This window comes from Lissotriton helveticus, chromosome 9 (assembly GCF_964261635.1).
Source record: "Lissotriton helveticus chromosome 9, aLisHel1.1, whole genome shotgun sequence".
NCBI classification, from domain to species: Eukaryota; Metazoa; Chordata; class Amphibia; order Caudata; family Salamandridae; genus Lissotriton; species Lissotriton helveticus.
The window spans coordinates 444,408,386-444,426,578 of NC_136070.1; the positions used below are offsets into that span (position 1 = coordinate 444,408,386).

General features: G+C 46.8%; 1 protein-coding gene across 2 annotated transcripts in view; it reads left to right on the plus strand.

Moving 5' to 3' along the window:
• The window catches only part of TDRD9 (tudor domain containing 9), a 2,642,469-nt gene that overhangs the window by 1,716,170 nt on the left and 908,106 nt on the right, over positions 1-18,193 (plus strand). For both annotated transcript variants that reach the window (XM_078660267.1, XM_078660268.1), the window contains one exon: positions 14,339-14,439. In XM_078660267.1, coding sequence (XP_078516393.1) covers positions 14,339-14,439 — 101 coding nt within the window. The remainder of the gene's footprint in view (positions 1-14,338; positions 14,440-18,193) is intronic.

An 18,193-nucleotide genomic window follows, 5' to 3' on the forward strand; every position in this document is an offset into this window, starting at 1 on the left:
GGACAAGGTTGTGTTGCGGACGAGACCCTCTTTCCTGCCCAAAGTTGTCACGGCCTTCCACATCGGGCAGTCCATTACCTTGCCCACCTTCTTTCCGCCTCCGCATCCCTCGAAAGAGGAAGAGAGGCTCCACCGTCTGGACCCAAAACGCGCACTCTCTTACTATCTAGATCGCACACGCCGGTTCCGGGTGGATTACCAACTCTTTGTTGGTTACGTGTGCGCTAAGAAGGGAAAGGCGGTGCACAAGCAGATCATCTCGCGGTGGATCATCTTGTGTATTCAGGCGTGTTACTCCTTGGCTAAGAAGGAGCCCCCTGTTGGACTAAGGGCTCATTCGACACGAGCTATGGCGAGTACTACTGCCCTGGGCCGAGGATTTCCCTTGCAGGACATTTCCCAGGCAACTACGTGGGCCTCGCTGCACACGTTTGCAAGACACTATCGCCTGGACAGCCAAGTCCGGAGGGATAGCTTCTTTGGCCGTTCCGTCCTCCAGGACTTTCTGGTGTGATTATTGGTTCGCAGACCCACCACCGGGGTTGGTATTGCTGGGGTATCTATTCTAAGGTAAGGAATCTATCACTAACGTGTCTCTTTCAGATGCACAAGTTACTACTTGTGTAACGATATATCTGTAAGAGACATTAGTTAGTGATAGATTCCTTACCGACCCACCCATCCTCCCCGTTCTGCGAACCGATATCTAGGGTTAAGGTCATCCCCTTTCAGGGCCCTAGTTTCATGGCACCAGTGTTGGTTCTATCATGGCTCTGCGTATCTGGCGCGGAAAAGCTGTGTATCAGAACTGACGTCAGCGCGCATGGGCGGCGTCTAAGTACTCCGACGTCATTCCGGCGCTAACGACGCCGACGACGGATGCGGAGCTGCGGACGACGCCTGCCGGCGCGCAGGGGTATTGCTACGCAAATATTTTCCGGATCCAGTCTGACGCCTGGGGATATTCTAAGGTAAGGAATCTATTTAAGACTTTATTTATCATATTTTCAAGTTTTTTACATCCAGCACATAAAAAAACATATGCAACCAGGTACAGACTTACAGCAAAATCGCTCTCGGTCATAAGTAATCCTCTGGTATAACGTTAACAATCAGCCTGTAGCATAACAATAGCGAGCAAAACGGTGGCCTATAACATCCCCATGAGTACTCATTGCATAGTTATACTCGCATCAGTCTTATTGAATTCCGTGGAAACTCCCTTACCCACCCGCCCCCAAGTCTTCCCCAACTCTTTCCTCCCCCCTCCCGCTGCCGGGTCAGAAAAAAGAAAAAAAAAGGGAAAAAAGAAACACCTTGTGCGTTCTGGTTATCTATTCACGGTCTAAAAAGAGAAAAGTAGTGAACAACAATTTTCATGGCAAAGGATAGGGTCTATGTCGACCGTTCCTTACACTGGGTCCCCAGGTGTCACATCGCCTGTAGGCTGAGCCTCTCCCCGTCCCGAACCTCCCACCTCTGGGTTATATAGGATATTCATGTATTCCTCACCAAGCCCTAACTGTAGCTGAATCGACCTCATTTTTTTTTGTTTTTGTAAATCTCTTTTTATTGCAGCAAATTAGGTGGTACAATCAGCTCATTTGTGCCATTCCCTCCGTTGTCTATTATATATATGAATCTCCATTACATGCGTCACACAGCCATTTAGCTCACACCCCGGAGGTCGAGCGGCGCAGCAGCGGAGAAAGTTCTGTGCTGGAGAATACAGCATGGCTCAGCGATGACCAGTCATTCGGGAAATGGCAGGGCTGCTTTTCGGTCCTCGCATTCCCACCCATGTACGCAATGTCTCAACAGACCCAGTAGGCCCTATTCCTGAACAACAACCCCCCTACCGCCCATCCCTCCCAACCCCTCCTACCCCCCTCCCCTCCCCTAGACCTACTCCCCCACCCTTATCTCTGCCCCCCACCCCCCAGGCGTGTCAGAGTACCACCAGTGCGAGTTTGCATACATCCCGACTAATCCATTCCCGAAGCAGACCATCAGGAGCAATCAACAAAAAACTGTCAGTCATCACGTAGGAAGTAGGGAAACAAGGGGGGGAGACTAGGCCACCATCCCCCCAGGCGGTGGTTCTGCCGGAGCAGGGCTATGTGCAGGGGTGTAAGGTAAGGAATCTATCACTAACTAATTTCTCTTACAGATATATCTTTACACAAGTAGTAACTTGTGCGGTAGTGCAAAAGAATAAACATCTTGGTGGTTCATAACTTCCTACTGCATGATAGTTATATTATCATGGTAATAGGTGCAACCATGGATGGCAGGGTTCCCATCTTCAACAGTTGTCCAAGGAGGGGTTGCTGGACTGCCAAGATGCATACCTGCTTGTCACTTTACTCGAGCCATTAGAAAAGGGTTCACATTATTTCTTCCAAGAAAGAGGATCTCTTCAGTCTCAATAAGGACAGATAATTCCACTTAAATGTTCTGTGTGAAAAAGCGCAGGAACACGGTTCACTGCCCTGTCTGAGGAGAATAATTTGTTGTGGAACAGGGCTATTTGGCACAGGACTGCATTGAAGGCTCAACATCTGCTAGGGGTTAAAAATGATTGGGCCAATATACTCAACAAACAGACAGGAAAGTGCCACACATGTGTAAGGAAGTGGGTCTCGTGATCACTGTGCCATAGGACTCAAGATATACCTCACTGACGAGACACAAGTTGGTCAAAACCGAGTCCGGTGTGCTGGAGGTGCTTTCTGAAGTAGCCCTGACTGGGCAATATGGGCTGGGCTGTTGCTATCGGAGCAGGATCAAGACTTACTTGCATAAGCTGAATCTCTTTCTAGATTGGCACAGTATGTGCAAAATGATGGTTTGGAATGCAGACTCAGTGATTCCTGGTGGCTGAAATTAATTGAAGCATTCCTACCATCACCTTGTTATTTGTGTGCAAGTGTGAGCTATGACAATCTGAAGTTTGCAAGGTGTTCTACCAGTGGAGCTAGCCCAAGCTGCATCTCCTCTCCACCAAAACCAAAAGGAAATGCTAGATCTTTGCCAACAGGCTTTTGACAAGTGAGATCAGAGGGATACTTTTTTGATGACATTGTTGGAGACAAAAGATAAAAAGAGAACCACGTCACATCATTATGATAGCCATAGCATAGAGGAGGCTGAGGGGTTCCCTGACCTCCTTGACTCCTCAGAATATGGTCACATTTCTTGTGAGTTGCACCAATCTCTCCTACCAGATGCAGGAACCAAATTCTCCATCATGACCCAGGCCTGTCTCTTTAACACATTGTTTGCTCACTTAGGGATCCTGACCGACGCCAAGTCATCTCCCAATTGCAAGCTTCTTTAGCATTGAAGATATACCACGCCAAATGGAAGAGATCTTGCAGTTGGTGCACAGCACAAGGCCTACATCCAGTACTATCCTAGGCTAAATCCGGTATTGCCCTGCCAGTTGTAGAGTTGACACTCATGCAGAGTTTACCAAGAATTACTATGCCTGCGGTCTCCATATTGTGCAGTGAACTTGCCGCTTTTCTCATAGTAATACATTTAGTTTTTAATTGGGGTGAAAACTCTTCTCATGTAACAACCTCTATCTTTGTGAGGGTGAATCATAAAAAGTCACTAAATTAACCTGTTCTTAATCATCTGGTAGTATGCACAATGCAGTGTGGCTTTATTAGAAGCAATGTGTGAAGTATTTATGCAACACTCAATAATAGAGTGAAAACATAGCACAAATCCCACACCATTTTAGACAAAAATGACAAAAATCCAATCGGTTGAACCAGAGAAATACAGTTTCAAAGTTTTAAGTAAGTATAGCACCTTAAGGCACAAAACGCTACTAGTCATCTGGCTGAATTAGACGGGGGTAATGTCACAAGTTCAGTCCGCACAATGAAGCCCGGGCTGGATACAGGGACCAGGTTAGTCCTACCGAAAAAGGTACCTTCTCAAAGTCTGGCACAAAGAGCCCAGTTGGCATTGGAGGATGCTGCGAGGAGACCTTTGAGGATGGTTGTTGCTGAAGCTCCAAAATCCGGTCGGCCGTTGCAGACAAGCAGTGCTGGAGCTTCGCGTGGGTCACTGCAGGCTGATGTTGCTGTTTTTTTCAGAATTCACTGTAGTACGACGAGTCGTGTGGGTTGCCGCGTCTGCAAGATTTCGTCCAAATGGGCCCATCCCGGAAGTGCCCAAAACTCCAGGATTTTTCTCTTTTTTTTCCCAGGAGGAGCTCATCTGATTCTGTCAAGCGACCCGGACCCATGAAGGCACCTCTAGGGGATCTGGATTCACTTCAGCAGAAGCCAGCAGGGCTCAGGTAAGTTCAGTTGCAGGTCCGGACAGGGCCATTGCATCTGGGCAGTGGCAGAGAGGCCTGTGGAGCTTATTTATGTCCCTGTAGCTGAGAACAGGAAGTCAGTCATCTGATCTGTAGAGTCACTGGTAGTCCTAGGATCAAGCGACAAGGCAGTCCTTAAGCAGTAGGGCTGTCTTTTGAGGATACACGACAATCTTTAAGGAGCAGGACAGTCCTGAAGTCGAAGGCAGTCCTGGTTGTCCTCCGCAGGTGCAGGAGTGAACTTCAGAGGGGGTCTAAGGGTCCTATTTCTATACCTAGTGACAGCTTTGAAATGAAAGAAACTTCTAGAATTTTCTTGCCCACAGTCAGTTCTGGAATGTCCTTCCTCCCTGCCCAAACTCCAAGAGGTCTAGAGTGACAAAAACTGGTTTGAAGTTATTTGTGAGTGTACTGAGGTAGCTCATTTGAAATGTGAGTGGGGCAGGGAACAGCTCCACCCCTACCATCCTGGCAGAATGACCCATACTGCTAACACCTACTCTCCCTTTGTCTCACTGTCTGGAAGGAATATACTAAGGCCAACTTCCACTCTAATCACAGCCATGTGACCCAGGCTGAATGTACCATATGGTTAGGAAAAGAAAATGCCACCTTTCTAAAAGAAGTATGTTCAGAATTGTGACTTAAAAAACGACTTTACCATTAAAGAGGATTTTAAATTATAATTCCTTAACCCCTTCGACGCTCATGACGAGCTGGGCTCGTCATGCAGTAGCCTCCTGCTACGCTCATGACGAGCCCAGCTCGTCATGAATAATGGGGATCATGTATTTCCAGCACAGGGGAAAAATCTCCATAGCATTCAAAAGGTTAAAGACCAAACATGACATTTATGCTTGCTTCCAAACAAAAGCTGTACCTTATTAGTATAATATGGTGACCCAGTGTAATCCAATGGGAGAGGTAGGCCTCATTTGTCAACTCTGTTTATTGGCATTTGTGTTTTAAAAAAAAAATAGAAAACAATACAGCATTTCAATAGGTGCGCAATTGCAGATAGTACGGTTCTTCAGCCTTGTCCGGTTTAAAATACATAATCATCATGACACAACCAGGAGGCAATATAACAGTACACGCAGGTAGCATGCACTATGACCTTGGGCGCCTGAGTATGTCCGTAGCGTGAAGGAGTCAATGCGCCCTATTCTTGTGTAAAGAGACAAATTATATATGCGTATAACAACTGCAAAAGGTCTTTTGCAACATAACAGAAACAATAAACAAGAAGCAATAAACTGCGGCACTGTCACTGAGGTACATTACTGTCCATCCCCATACCCGACCCCGGAGCCTGCCTCCCTCCCCTGCCCAACCCCCTTAGCCTACGTGTCTCAATTGTGCTGCTGTCCCTACGCATTTTCATGTTGTGCACCAGTCTGCGTGTCAGGCGTGTTGTCCGCTTCGTGTCCACCCGCCGCTCGCTGCGTCTTACTAGCCCCCGTTCCCTCTTCGCTCGCGGCATTGGCTGCTGTCTGTAAAGCGTTGAGCATGCGTTCCCAGTGTTCCGCCATGGGTTCCCTGCGGAGTCCCACTATTTCCTCCCTCCGTATGGCAGTCCATTCTGTTCGGGCCCACGACTGTAGGGACAGAACCCATGCCCCCACACTTGGCGTAGTGCTCGCCTTCCACCTCCTAGTGAGGAGGCGTGTTGCCGTTACCATCCCCAAATCTAAGAATCTGGATGATGCCTTGTCTTTAGGCGAGCGCCTAAAGTGATGCAAAAGGTATTCAGGCTAGTCGCAAGGGATGGTGCGGCCTGTGCACCGTGCAAGTAACACACTAACGTCCCTCCAGTAAGTGCCAAGCCCGGGGCAGTGCCACAAAAGATGAAGAAGATCTGCGTTCACAGTACCACATCTAGGGCAGGACGCGTCCGTCCTGTGAAAGTACTTATTTATTAAGTCGGGGTGAGATAGGCCCTGTGAACTATATATACCTGTATTTGCCAGAAACGCATATTTCTGGGGAAGCGTACCGGACCTTTAAGAATCTTTTCCCATTCTCTGTCTGCCAGTGCTCGCCCTAGGTCTCGCTCCCACTTTCCGCGGAGCGGGGTCAGGTCCAATTCTGTGTGCATCCGTAGAGATGCGGCAGACCACTTAATTAGATGCCTGCCTCTGCTCATGACATGCAGGTATTGTACGGCCAGGTGCTGCGCTGGCTCCTCCGAATTGTCGCCCCACCTAGCCGCTATCTGAGCCGTGAGCGAGCGATGCAGGAGTAACCCCCCAGGGGGGAGCCCAACATCCGTGACCAGGGTCTCATAAGGTACCAGTGCTCCATCTTGATACAAGTCGCCCAACGTATGGACGTCCACTTCCCGCCACTGTTCCAGCATGCAGCGCGTGAGGACCCCCTCGGGAGAGGTGGGTCTCATATTAGAGAAAAAATTATTTTGGGTGTTTTTCACAGACATGTCAAATTAAAAAAAAAAATATTCTCAACATTTTAAATACACTGCACCCTGCTCTATGGGCTGTTTAGGGCCTACTTTAGGGGTGACTTATTTGTGTTAAAAAGGGAGGTTTAGGCGTGCAAAAAGTTGTGTTTGCCGCGGCATAAGGTTGGTTTTGCCAGGTCGAAATGGCAATTTAAAGCTGCACACAGGCTGCAATAACAAACCTCAAAGTGTTCTAAAAGTTTACTTAAGTGGGTGGCACAATAAGTGCTGCAGGCCCACTAGTAGCATTTAAATACAGACCCTGGGTGTATGTTGTAGCTTCTTATTAGTTGGGCCTTGTAAGTAAATTAAATGTGCCAGTTGGGTGTTAACCAATTTATCCATGATTTATGGAGAGAGTACAAGCACTTTAGCAATGGTTAGCAGTGATAAAGTGCACAGCTTTCGAATGCCAGAACAATGAAATTCAGAAAACATGGGGGGCGGGGGGATAACAGTTGTGGGGTGACCCAGCAGAGAGGGTCACGTCCCACAATAGTCATCAAGATTTTGAAGAGCAATCTCTTCATCCCCTGCCTGCCAAGTGGATCCTTTTTACATTATTTCAACATCAAGAGCCTATTTGAACCTATTTAGGCAGTGAACCCGAAGTTCTTTTCATAGAACGCAGGGCTTTGACAGGCACCCGTGGCAGGTAGAAGTGGCAAACCTTAATGGTCAATGCGCCTTTCCTTAGTTTCCTCAAAAATATTTTTGCAAATGAGTACCAAATTAAGGTAAACCGTTCCAACAGACTTTTACTTGAATTTCCTGGTCATATTGAAACCTTTATTTCTGAATGTGTCCACTGGGCCAGAGAGGGTGCTCCAGTCTATGATGTACGTCGATATATACATTTCTAAAAGTGAATTTCTTAAGCTGAACAAACAAGCTTTCATTTTTACCTGTTAGCCACCTGGTAGGTACTTTTCTCAAACCAATCGACATGTTGCAAGATGGATATCTACAGCCATTACTTTCTGCCCCTTTAAGCAGTGATGGCACATTCAACAAGAGGCGTTTCTGCCCTCTGGAGTATAGTTGGCAGAATGGCAATGTGGAAGATCTGCTAATCTATAAGAAGACACTGCTATCTCTTGATACAATGTCATCATATACATTTATAAAGTGTGCTGTTACTCTAAGATGATAATAGGAGAAACCTCTAAGCAAGAGCATCTTAGGTAGAAGAGAAATGAAAAGTTTTCAAAGCTTAGGAAAATGTAGATTATTAGATTGCAACCAAAGAAAGAGAGGACGCTGATTGCAGAGCATTGTCGCCATAAAGGATAAAGACATTTCTGGCTGAAGATGTATCTGGAAGCAGGACCAAAGCTAACCATAACTTCACTTTATATTGTGTGTTTTTTTTTGGTAGATCAAATACCACATTCACCAGTTTTGCAATCTGCTGCAGTAGGTCTAACTCCATTGCGCACCTTCTTTAGTCACGGACAGTTGATTTTGGCCGCAGGACCTGGCCTAGGGTGCTGCTGGTGGGCAAGTTCTGCTATGCACAACCATTGGTCTGTCCAGCTGGAGGGTTTGTTTTTTGCATAATTTTTATATAACGCAAACTTGACCCAATGGATCTACACGAGCACCAGATTGCATTACACTAGGTCAGATATATATATTTTTTTTTACGAAGCACAGGGACATTAAATGATTAGCCCAGAATAACAGGATGTTGAGCCAACGCCAGTACTCAAACTTGGTTCCACAGTACCAAAGTCAGCAGCTCTGGCTGTTATGCCTCCTCTAATCCTCTCAGCCCCTGGCCCAGGAACGGTGTCAAACCTACCACAGGTGGCTACCCCCTTTCACCATACCATGTTAATTTTGTTTTTTCCATTTATTTTAGGGTTCACAGACTATTTTTCAGGGTTTGTAAATTAGTGACCAGGTTTGTGGCCATGTACTCCAAACTCGTAGCTATCTTCAATCAATCAATCAATCAAGGCATTTATATAGCGCACTACTCACCCAGAGGGTCTCAAGGCGCTAGGGGAGGGGGGTCCGCTACTGCTCGAACAGCCAGGTCTTGAGCTGCTTCCTGAAGGCGAGGTGGTCCAGGGTCAGGCGGAGGTGGGTCGGGAGGGAGTTCCATGTCTTGGCGGCGAGGTAGGAGAAGGACCGACCCCCTGTGGTGGCTCTTAGGATTCGGGGGACGGCGGCGAGGGCGTGGGTGGTCGATCGAAGCTGGCGTTTGGGAGCGTAGAAGTTGAGGCGGATGTTGAGGTATCCTGGTTCTTGGTTGTGTAGGGCTTTGTGAGCGTGGGTGAGGAGGCGGAAGGTGATTCTCTTGTTGACCGGGAGCCAGTGCAGGTCTCTCAGGTGTTCGGAGATGTGGCTGCGACGGGGGATGTCCAGGATGAGTCGTGCTGAGGCGTTCTGGATCCGCTGAAGTCTCTTCTGGAGTTTGGCGGTGGTTCCTGCGTAGAGGGAGTTGCCGTAGTCCAGACGGCTGGTGACGAGGGCCTGGGTGACCGTCTTCCTGGTTTCGGTGGGGATCCACCGGAATATCTTGCGTAGCATGCGCAGGATGTTGAAGCATGACGCGGAGACGGCGTTGACTTGTCTGGTCATGGAGAGGGAGGAGTCCAGGATGAAGCCTAGGTTGCGTGCGTGGTCTGTTGGTTTGGGTGCGCTGCCTAGGGCGGGGGGCCACCTGGAGTCGTCCCAGGCGGAGGGTGAGGATCCCAGGATGAGGACTTCCGTCTTGTCCGAGTTCAGTTTCAGGCGACTGTTCTTCATCCATTCGGCTACCTCTTTCATCCCTTCGTGGAGGTTGGCTCTGGCGGTGGCAGGGTCGTTGGTGAGGGAGAGGATCAGCTGGGTGTTGTCGGCGTAGGCGATGATGTTGAGGTTGTGCTGGCGTGCGATGTCTGCGAGGGGGCTCATGTAGACGTTGAAGAGGGTTGGACTGAGCGAGGAGCCTTGAGGAACGCCGCAGATGACTTCGGTGGCTTCAGATCTGAACGGGGGGAGGCGAACTCTCTGTGTCCTTCCGGCGAGGAAGGAGGTGATCCACTCCAGAGCCTTCTCCTGGATACCGACGTTGTGAAGTCGCTGCACTAGTGTGCGATGGCAGACCGTGTCAAAGGCCGCGGAGAGGTCTAGGAGGATGAGGGCTGCTGTTTCTCCGTTGTCAAGCAAGGCTTGGATGTCATCGGTGGCTGCGATCAGGGCGGTCTCGGTGCTGTGGTTGGCCCGGAAGCCAGACTGCGAGAGGTCTAGGGATCCGTTCGTCTCGAGGAAGGCGGCCAGCTGCTTGTTGACGGTCTTCTCGACGACTTTTGCAGGGAACGGGAGCAGCGAGATGGGGCGGTAGTTCTTGAGGTCGGTGGGGTCGGCTGATGGTTTCTTCAGGAGAGCGCTGAGTTCGGCGTGCTTCCAGCTCTCCGGGAAGGTAGCGGTGTCGAAGGAGGTGTTGATGATGTCCCGCAGGTAGGCTGCGATGACAGCATCGGCCTTGTTGAAGACGTGGTGAGGGCATGGGTCGGTCGGGGATCCGGAGTGGATGGAGTTCATTGTGCGGACGGTGTCTTCGGTGCTGATCTGGGTCCAGGCGCGGAGGGTGGTGGTGGGGGGCGCTGGTTCGGTCGTGGCGTGCGTCGGTTGAGTGCTGAAGCTGTTGTGTATGTCCGCGATCTTGTTGTGGAAGTAGGAGGCGAGGGAGTTACAGAGGTCTTGCGAAGGGGTGATGTCGTTGTTTCCGGCGTTCGGGTTGGAGAGCTATTTAACGATGTTGAAGAGTTCCTTGCTGTTGTGTGCGTTGTTGTCCAGTCGTTCCTTGAATGCAGTTTTCTTGGTTGCGTGGATGAGTTGGTGGTGTTTTCGGGTGGCGAGCTTGAGGGCCGTCATGTTGTCTGGTGTAGGGTCTCTTCGCCAGGTTCTCTCGAGGGCTCGGCAGTTCTTCTTGGAGCTCTTGAGTTCTTCGGTGAACCATGGGGCTTTCTTGCTGCCGGGTCTGCTAGGCGGGGTCCTCAGGGGGGCGAGGTCGTCAGCGCAGTCGCTGATCCACTTCGTGAGGTTGGTGGCCGCTTGGCTGGGGTTCGTTGCGCTGGTGGGTGGGTTCTTGCTCAGAGAAGTCGCGAGCTGGTCGGCTGTGATCTTGTTCCAGCTTCTGCGTGCAACCTGTTGTTGGTGGTGGTGGGTCGTGGTCCTTCTGAAGCTGAAGTGGACGCAGCTGTGGTCCGTCCAGTGGAGTCCGGTGGCGTGGCTGAAGGCGATGTCCTTGCTGGATGAGAACACGGGGTCGAGTGTGTGTCCGGCGTAGTGGGTGGGGGTGGTCACCAGCTGCTTGAGTCCGAGGTTGGCGAGGTTGTCCAGCAGGGTGGTGGTGTTGCGGTAGTTGTTGTTCTCCAGGTGGAAGTTGAGGTCCCCGAGGAGTATGTAGTCAGCGGAGAGGAGAGCGTGCGGGCTTATGAAGTCGGTGATGTCTTCGCTGAATTGTGTGCGTTGTCCCGGGGGTCTGTAGATGAGGGTGCCTCTGAGGGTGGTCTTGGGGTTGATGTGGACCTGGAAGTGAAGGTGTTCGGCGGTTGTCAGGGTGTCGTCGGCGTTGGTCGTGATGCGGATGGTGTTCCTGTGGATGATGGCGATGCCTCCTCCGGTCTGGTTGATGCGGTCCCTTCGGATGATCTTGTAGCCGTCTGGGATGGCGATGGCGATGTCGGGCGCTGAAGAGGCGTTCATCCAGGTTTCCGTGAGGAAGGAGACGTCTGGTGAAGTGGTATCGAGCAGGTTCCAGAGCTCGACGGCGTGTCTGTGGACGGAGCGGGTGTTGAGCAGAATGCACTTCAGGTGGCTGTTGTTGTTGCTCGTCTTGGTCTTGGCGGGTGCGGGTGTAGTGCAGGTCCGGATGCAGGTGAACTCGCAGGAGCGGCAGCTGAAGGGTCCGTGGGTGCGTCTCGGGGTGGCGTGGTAGCATTCCGGGAGTCGGCCGGTGTTGAGTGCGTTGAGGGTGGCGGCGTCGTACGTCCGGCAGGTGGGCTGGGGTCTGCGAGGGCCAGGGGTTATTGCACTGGGCGCGGTCCAGGCGCGGACGGGCGCAGACGGGCTTACCTTTGGCGCGCCTTCGGCGCACAATCGGCGCGCTCGCACGGTCGCCATTTATGGCCAAGTGCGAGGGAGGGAGGAGCAGCTGGGAGGCGGGAGCGGGGAGGGCACAGAAAGAAAAGGGGGCGTGGCAAACCAACGGAGGCGGGAAGCGGGGAGCGGGGCGGGAGGTTACCGGGGCAGCAGAGGGGAGAAAGTACACGAGCAAATACAGTGAAACAGTAAAACAATGGGGCACACAGCAGGAGAATCACGGGGCACAAAAGCCTGAAGGCAACAGAACAGCGATCACATTAACAGTAGCAGATGCCCCGACCGCAGGAGACCACGCCGCTCAGCAGCAGGGGGCGTGGTCGGCCGGCGGCAGGCAGGGACAGTGAGGCAGGCGGGGGGCACACGCAGCAGCTGGTGGCCGTGCGGCGCGGGGGTGTCCTAAAGCTAGGTGGCCTTTGATCGGCCGCCTGTGGGGTCTGCAGCACAGGTTTCAGATTCGCAGAACAAAAGGAAGGGACTAGCTTAGGCTCTTGAAGATTGCTGGTGGTTCATGTTTCCTGCCCATAAACCCTGTACTGGGCCCTCTGCCTCTAGCCACGATAAATTAAAAAAACAGAAGAGCAGGTGATGCTGCTGCACGGTTTTCAGCCACTATCGTGGTGCTGAGATTTGTGAACTTTGTGTCCGAATCAGCTTGTTATCTTTTTTCATTTCAGTTTGTGTCCTTTGTGGACCACTGGTATTTATAGGGGCCACAGTTCACTCATCCTGCATCCTTTGTGGCATTTCATTTCCTTTCTCCCGGAACAGAGGTACAGAGTTCCTGCATCCTGTAATGGCAACCGCAGTGTTTACCTAAAGTTACGGTCAGCCAAACAGGGAGGTTCGATTCTTTAACCTACCTTTGAGGCTGACAAACTGAAAGCAGTGACAGGAGAATACTTACTTATCCAAACAGTTTTGACTATTTTGGGGAATTTTTGCATAAGCAGAGGGCACGAAAGCTAGTGGAACTCCACAATTTCAACTGTTGATAGCTCTATAACTTATTCATGGCAGTCATAAAATGTTTTTAAGTGCTAATTTCTTAAACTACAGATGAACAGTAGTTCGGGTACAGGCTCTTCCTTGAGTAACATTCTACATTAATCAAAAGCTCTTCGTTGAGTAACCTTCGACTCCCATGCCAGGTTTAGTGTAATTCAGCCATTTTTTTCGTATCTGAGAGGACAGATTACTATGGGAATTAAAATGGTAAGTACAACTTTTTGATCTTCCCAAACCACTTTTATGTGGTCCTTTCTTGATGGATCGGTACCACCTTGCCATGTCAAGACCTGGGTGGATTCATTATTAGTATTTTTCTCAACATGTTATGCTGATTCGTCAGGTGGCTTAATCGTTATTAATCAATTTGTTCCTAGTGCTAAAAGAAAAGGTTAAAACTTGTAGTTGATGATCTTCCAAGGTGATGGTGCTTTGCGCTACCCCAATCATTTTTTATTTGGATTTGCACCAATCTTACTTTCGCATGGCGGCCAATAGGTCCGCGCCTGGTGTCACAAGGGAAAGCTGTTAATTTTGCTTAGGTATGGATCCCTGAGTCATCTTCAGGACAGTAGATCAATAATGAGCATCCAATGAAGTTCGTAAGTTATTTCAGAAGTAGAATTCAGAATAATTGAGTAGTAGTAGCTAAAGGCTGATAATGAATTCTATAAATTAACACATTGAATGTATAAGCAGTAATTTTGATGAACATAGGCATGTTCAATGAGCAAGAGCAATCTTAATTGGATAACAAGGTCCGCGGTTTTCACCATACATTCCCCCTGCTTACTACATGAATGTCAGTGACCTCAGGATTCCAGGGTATACCTTTTTGGGATGTTCCAGATGCCCAAAGTTTCGTACCCTAGTTGTTGACTTGACTTGTGTAATAGTGTCATCTCCATTCATCCACTACCTAGTACCCCACCTTTCTGCTATTCTAAAGCGCGTTTATATTATCATTTGTAAACTGTTTATGTAGTACAGAATGTTGATTTATCTGATACTCATTGACATTTCCTTAGACCAGAAAGTCATTGATCCTATTAAAAAAAAAAAAATTCTGAGAAAGAGCTTGCTAATGTGCTTCTAAATTCACTGATCTTAACATTGTCATTTAAACCCATATATTTATTCGGTTTTCAGGATATTAGAGGGATGTAGAACAAAATACAGGAAATACTTACACAGTTTTAGGCTGCTGCAAATCATTTCAGCTTTTTGCTTGGTTGGCTTGCTCTTTGCTTGGTTGGCGTGCTCTTTGCTTGCACAAGATGGGCCTCCAATTGTGTAGCTTGTAGAGAATAACCAATTTTAGTGATTTCCTAGATGACGCAGTGCGTTCAACTTCTAATAATGCTCTTAGAACTTTTCTTGTCACTGTTAGCTTTACATCAAAAGCCAATCATATTATTTTATGTACCTTACAGTTGAAAAACATCCCTCCTTATGGATTTCTGTATCAGAAACAAATTCAGTCTCTGTTCAGACAGTGTGGCCAAGTCAAATCCATTACTTTTGATGGCTCAAAGTAAGTTACTCCAAGCATTTCTATTTTATTTATGGTTTTACAATAACTGTTTGTCTGATATTCAGTGATTACTTAGGAGTATCGGATATAGGTTTATACCTATTACTTCTGCCTCAGCCTGTTGTTAACCTCTACTAGCAGTGTTTTTTTCTCATTGCGACTTACTAATATCATATGAACAGTAGTTGTAGTGGTGGCAATATTAATCTCACAAATTAGTATAAATCATACCACAACCACACATCATGTAATTGTTTAAGTAATTGAATTCTAAAACTGTATTAATAAGCTAGTAGACCCCTCATTTTAAAATTGGCAAGTGCTGGATTTAGGCAAGAAATGTTTGAAGTGCAAAAACATGTTCTTGATTCTGTATTGGAATGGGAATTCCCCTGCTAGTATTAAAAATCTCATGGATTTTTAAGTTTATATATTTTTTTTCTGTCTCCTGTGGAAGGGCATACACATATCAATAGCATAGCGGGCGAGGTAGCTCAGGGGATAAAGCACTTTTGCTGAGGTTACTGAAATAGGAATCTCTATAGGGCTACTTAAAGATTTACAGTTTTATGGAGATGGTCTCTAGACGTGTAGTTACCATTGTGCTTTCATATCATGGTATACATAATCTTGTATGGATTTCTTCATATGTGAGTACCACTTTGTGCTTTCATTTGACTGTTAATTTCCCAAATGTGCCTGAATATAATCTTTGATACTCAATGATGCACTCATTTACCGTTTTGTAGGAAGGATAATCTGTGTCTGGATGTTTGTGATTTAACCAATTAACCAGTTGAACAAAATCCACTACTTAACCAAAAATATCAATTGTATGTGTTATTGATTGTACAGTTTGCATTAATGTTCAGATAATCAAAGATGCAAGGGAAATTGGCATGTCAGATGACTTATCAGTTGGGATTGAGGAACATAGCAAGTTGCTCGAAAGCTTCATTAATTGAATGGGTGGACCCAGGTCGAAAGGGTGTGTGGAGTAGTTGCAAATCAAAAAAGTAAGCACAGCTGGATGGATTGGGAGATGCATTGGGTCTAGAAATAGGAGAATCCAGATAGATAAGAGCATTTGACATTCAGGGGATTTTTTGGCAGGATGAGATGCACTACTGCTTACATTGGCCAGCAGATTCTTAGTTAAGTAGTCACATAAAGGAGACCATATTTGCTTCAAAGATAAATGCTGCAGATCATTTTATAACAGTTTGTTTTCAATTCTGTTATTATGGTAGATTGAGTTCCACCATTTTGAGAAGGATATGGGTTAGGCGTCATTCCAGTGTATGTAATTTGCTACTGCTGCCAGTAACTAAAGTAATTCCCTTTTTTGTAATGCTCTATGCAAAGAGTAGAATATTTCTAACCAATAGATTACTGTTTGACAGAATGTTAGAGATTTTATCACTTTATTACAGAAGTTGTACATATTTGGCAGAAGAAGAGCACCCATTAAGTACTGCCACCCCCTTCTTAGCAGCTCAACTAGGAGCCTTTGATTTATAGGGCAGCTTTGAAGAGTTTGCTGGGAGACCATAGTGCTCCGTGTCGCGTGAAGAGAATCGAATGCATAATTAAAGCTGATTTGGAGCAGCTCCTGTTTTTCTCCAAGTCGATTCAGCTAGGATTCTAGCAATAGAGCCTTGTATTGCTCCTTATTTTTTATAAATGCTAGCAACTTTGAGCCAAGGGCTGAACTGAGGATGGTTGATTGAACTGAAGTGAGAAGATGTTCTTGAATATTTTGTGCGATCACATATATGTAATATTACCTGATTATCAAAGGCATGCTGTGCTTGAAGGCCTGGCTACTTGTGTCTAAGCCTCTGTTCAGCTAAGTGCCCCAGTATAAAAGGGGAATGGTATTCTGAAATTGAAGTTTGTACCATAAATATTTCTTCTTCCATTCATGCTTAGAGAGAGACCATAATTCCTATAGTATTTGCAGATTATTAACTGCATTGATGTAGGAATAGTAAATGTGGAGTCCACTTTCTTAATGATGGTGGTAGAGAATTACGATTCTAAAAGGTTTATTGTATAAAGAATCAACATTTTATTAAAGACTAGGAGGCTAGCATTATGCATAATAACCTTTGTTCGCCACCTCTGAGCAGCAACCATTAAAAGCTTAATGAACCAAATGCCATCACTATAATCAATCAGAATGTTCAGTCACTTAAATAGACTGTGTCCTCCATTTTCCTCCTCTTTTCGTTAACTGCCCTTCTTATTCCCCTGCTGTTTATTCCTTATCCTTTTACAGTTCTCTATGGAATAAATAAACAACAAAACTATATGCAAGAAAGTCTATATTAATTCCACTCTATTCATATACTTAACTAAAATATAAACCACAAATTACTACACCTCCCAAAAAAACCAAGGGTTGGGAGGGCTGATAATGCTAGCCTCCAAGTCTTTAATAAAATCTCGATTCTTTATACAGTAACCCTTTTAGAACTATAATGTTATGTCAAGACAGGAGGCTAGCATTATGCATGTTCAAAGCGTCTGTAACACATCTTGATACATGATCTATCGACTAAAAATAAAATCTTCTGAGTTTCAGCTGAAGAGCATAGCTCCTCTCGCTGAATGAGCTTTAAACTTTGAAACAACCACACCTGCTTCTTTCATTGCATTCTTAACCCATCTTGCAATTGTTGCATTACACACCGCTTTATATGGCTTTACATATGAAATCAACACTTTATAAACTCTGTCCGCTCTTTTCTCCAGCAATCTATTCTCGTACTCTTTAGGACAACTTACTACACACAACTTAGGATGATCATCAAACAAAGGTTAAAATGCAGAACCAGACATGGTCTTGGTTCTCCTACAGTATTCAAAAACAACCTAATCTGGTTGGTAAGGCCTACGTGAGAGCTCCATTGCTTTCACAACAGGAACTCTCCTAAAAGATATAAGACACAACAAAGAAACTAGTTTCCTTGACCATTCTCTCACATCTAAATATGTATTAGTTGGCTACCATTCAAACAATGTCAGTATCAAAACAACATTCCACAAAGAACTATATTTCGAAGTCCGTGGTCTCCTTAGACAAATACCCTTCATCACTCTACACACTGATGGACTTTTCCCAATCGATACACCATGTTTAAGTGAATGATCCACAGAAATCGCTGATCTATAACAATTCACTGTTGTATAACACAAACCATTTCCAAATAATTCAGCTAAAAAGTTCGCTACCTGAACATCATCAGTTTCCAAGGGATCCAAACCCTTTTCTTCGCCCCAACTAAACCACACTTTTCATGCACCTCTGTACCTCTTTCTAGTTCGTGGAGCCCAAGATTCATTGAGTAATTCTGCAGCCGAGCTCGAAAGTTCTATGAATGCCTCTGAACACCTGATTTCTTCCATACTATAAGGTTGAGAGAACACGATTCCACCATCGGATGTTCTGTCCCCTCTACATTTTTTAACAGACCCTCGAAATTTACCACCAAAAGAGGAATTTCCACTGTTAACTCAATCACCGATGGAAACCATGGTTGAGTCTTTCAAAAAGGAGTAACCAAAACAATCCAACATTGCCGTCTCCTCACCTGCACCAGAACCCTCTGAATCTTTGAAAATGGGGGAAAAGCACAAACTCTCATCCCTTTCCAATTCTGCAGAAATGCATCCTCTGCCATTGTCCCCGGATCCGCTTTCTAACTGGTTTGATAATCTTGAGGCAAAGAGATCCACTTCCAACGGGCCC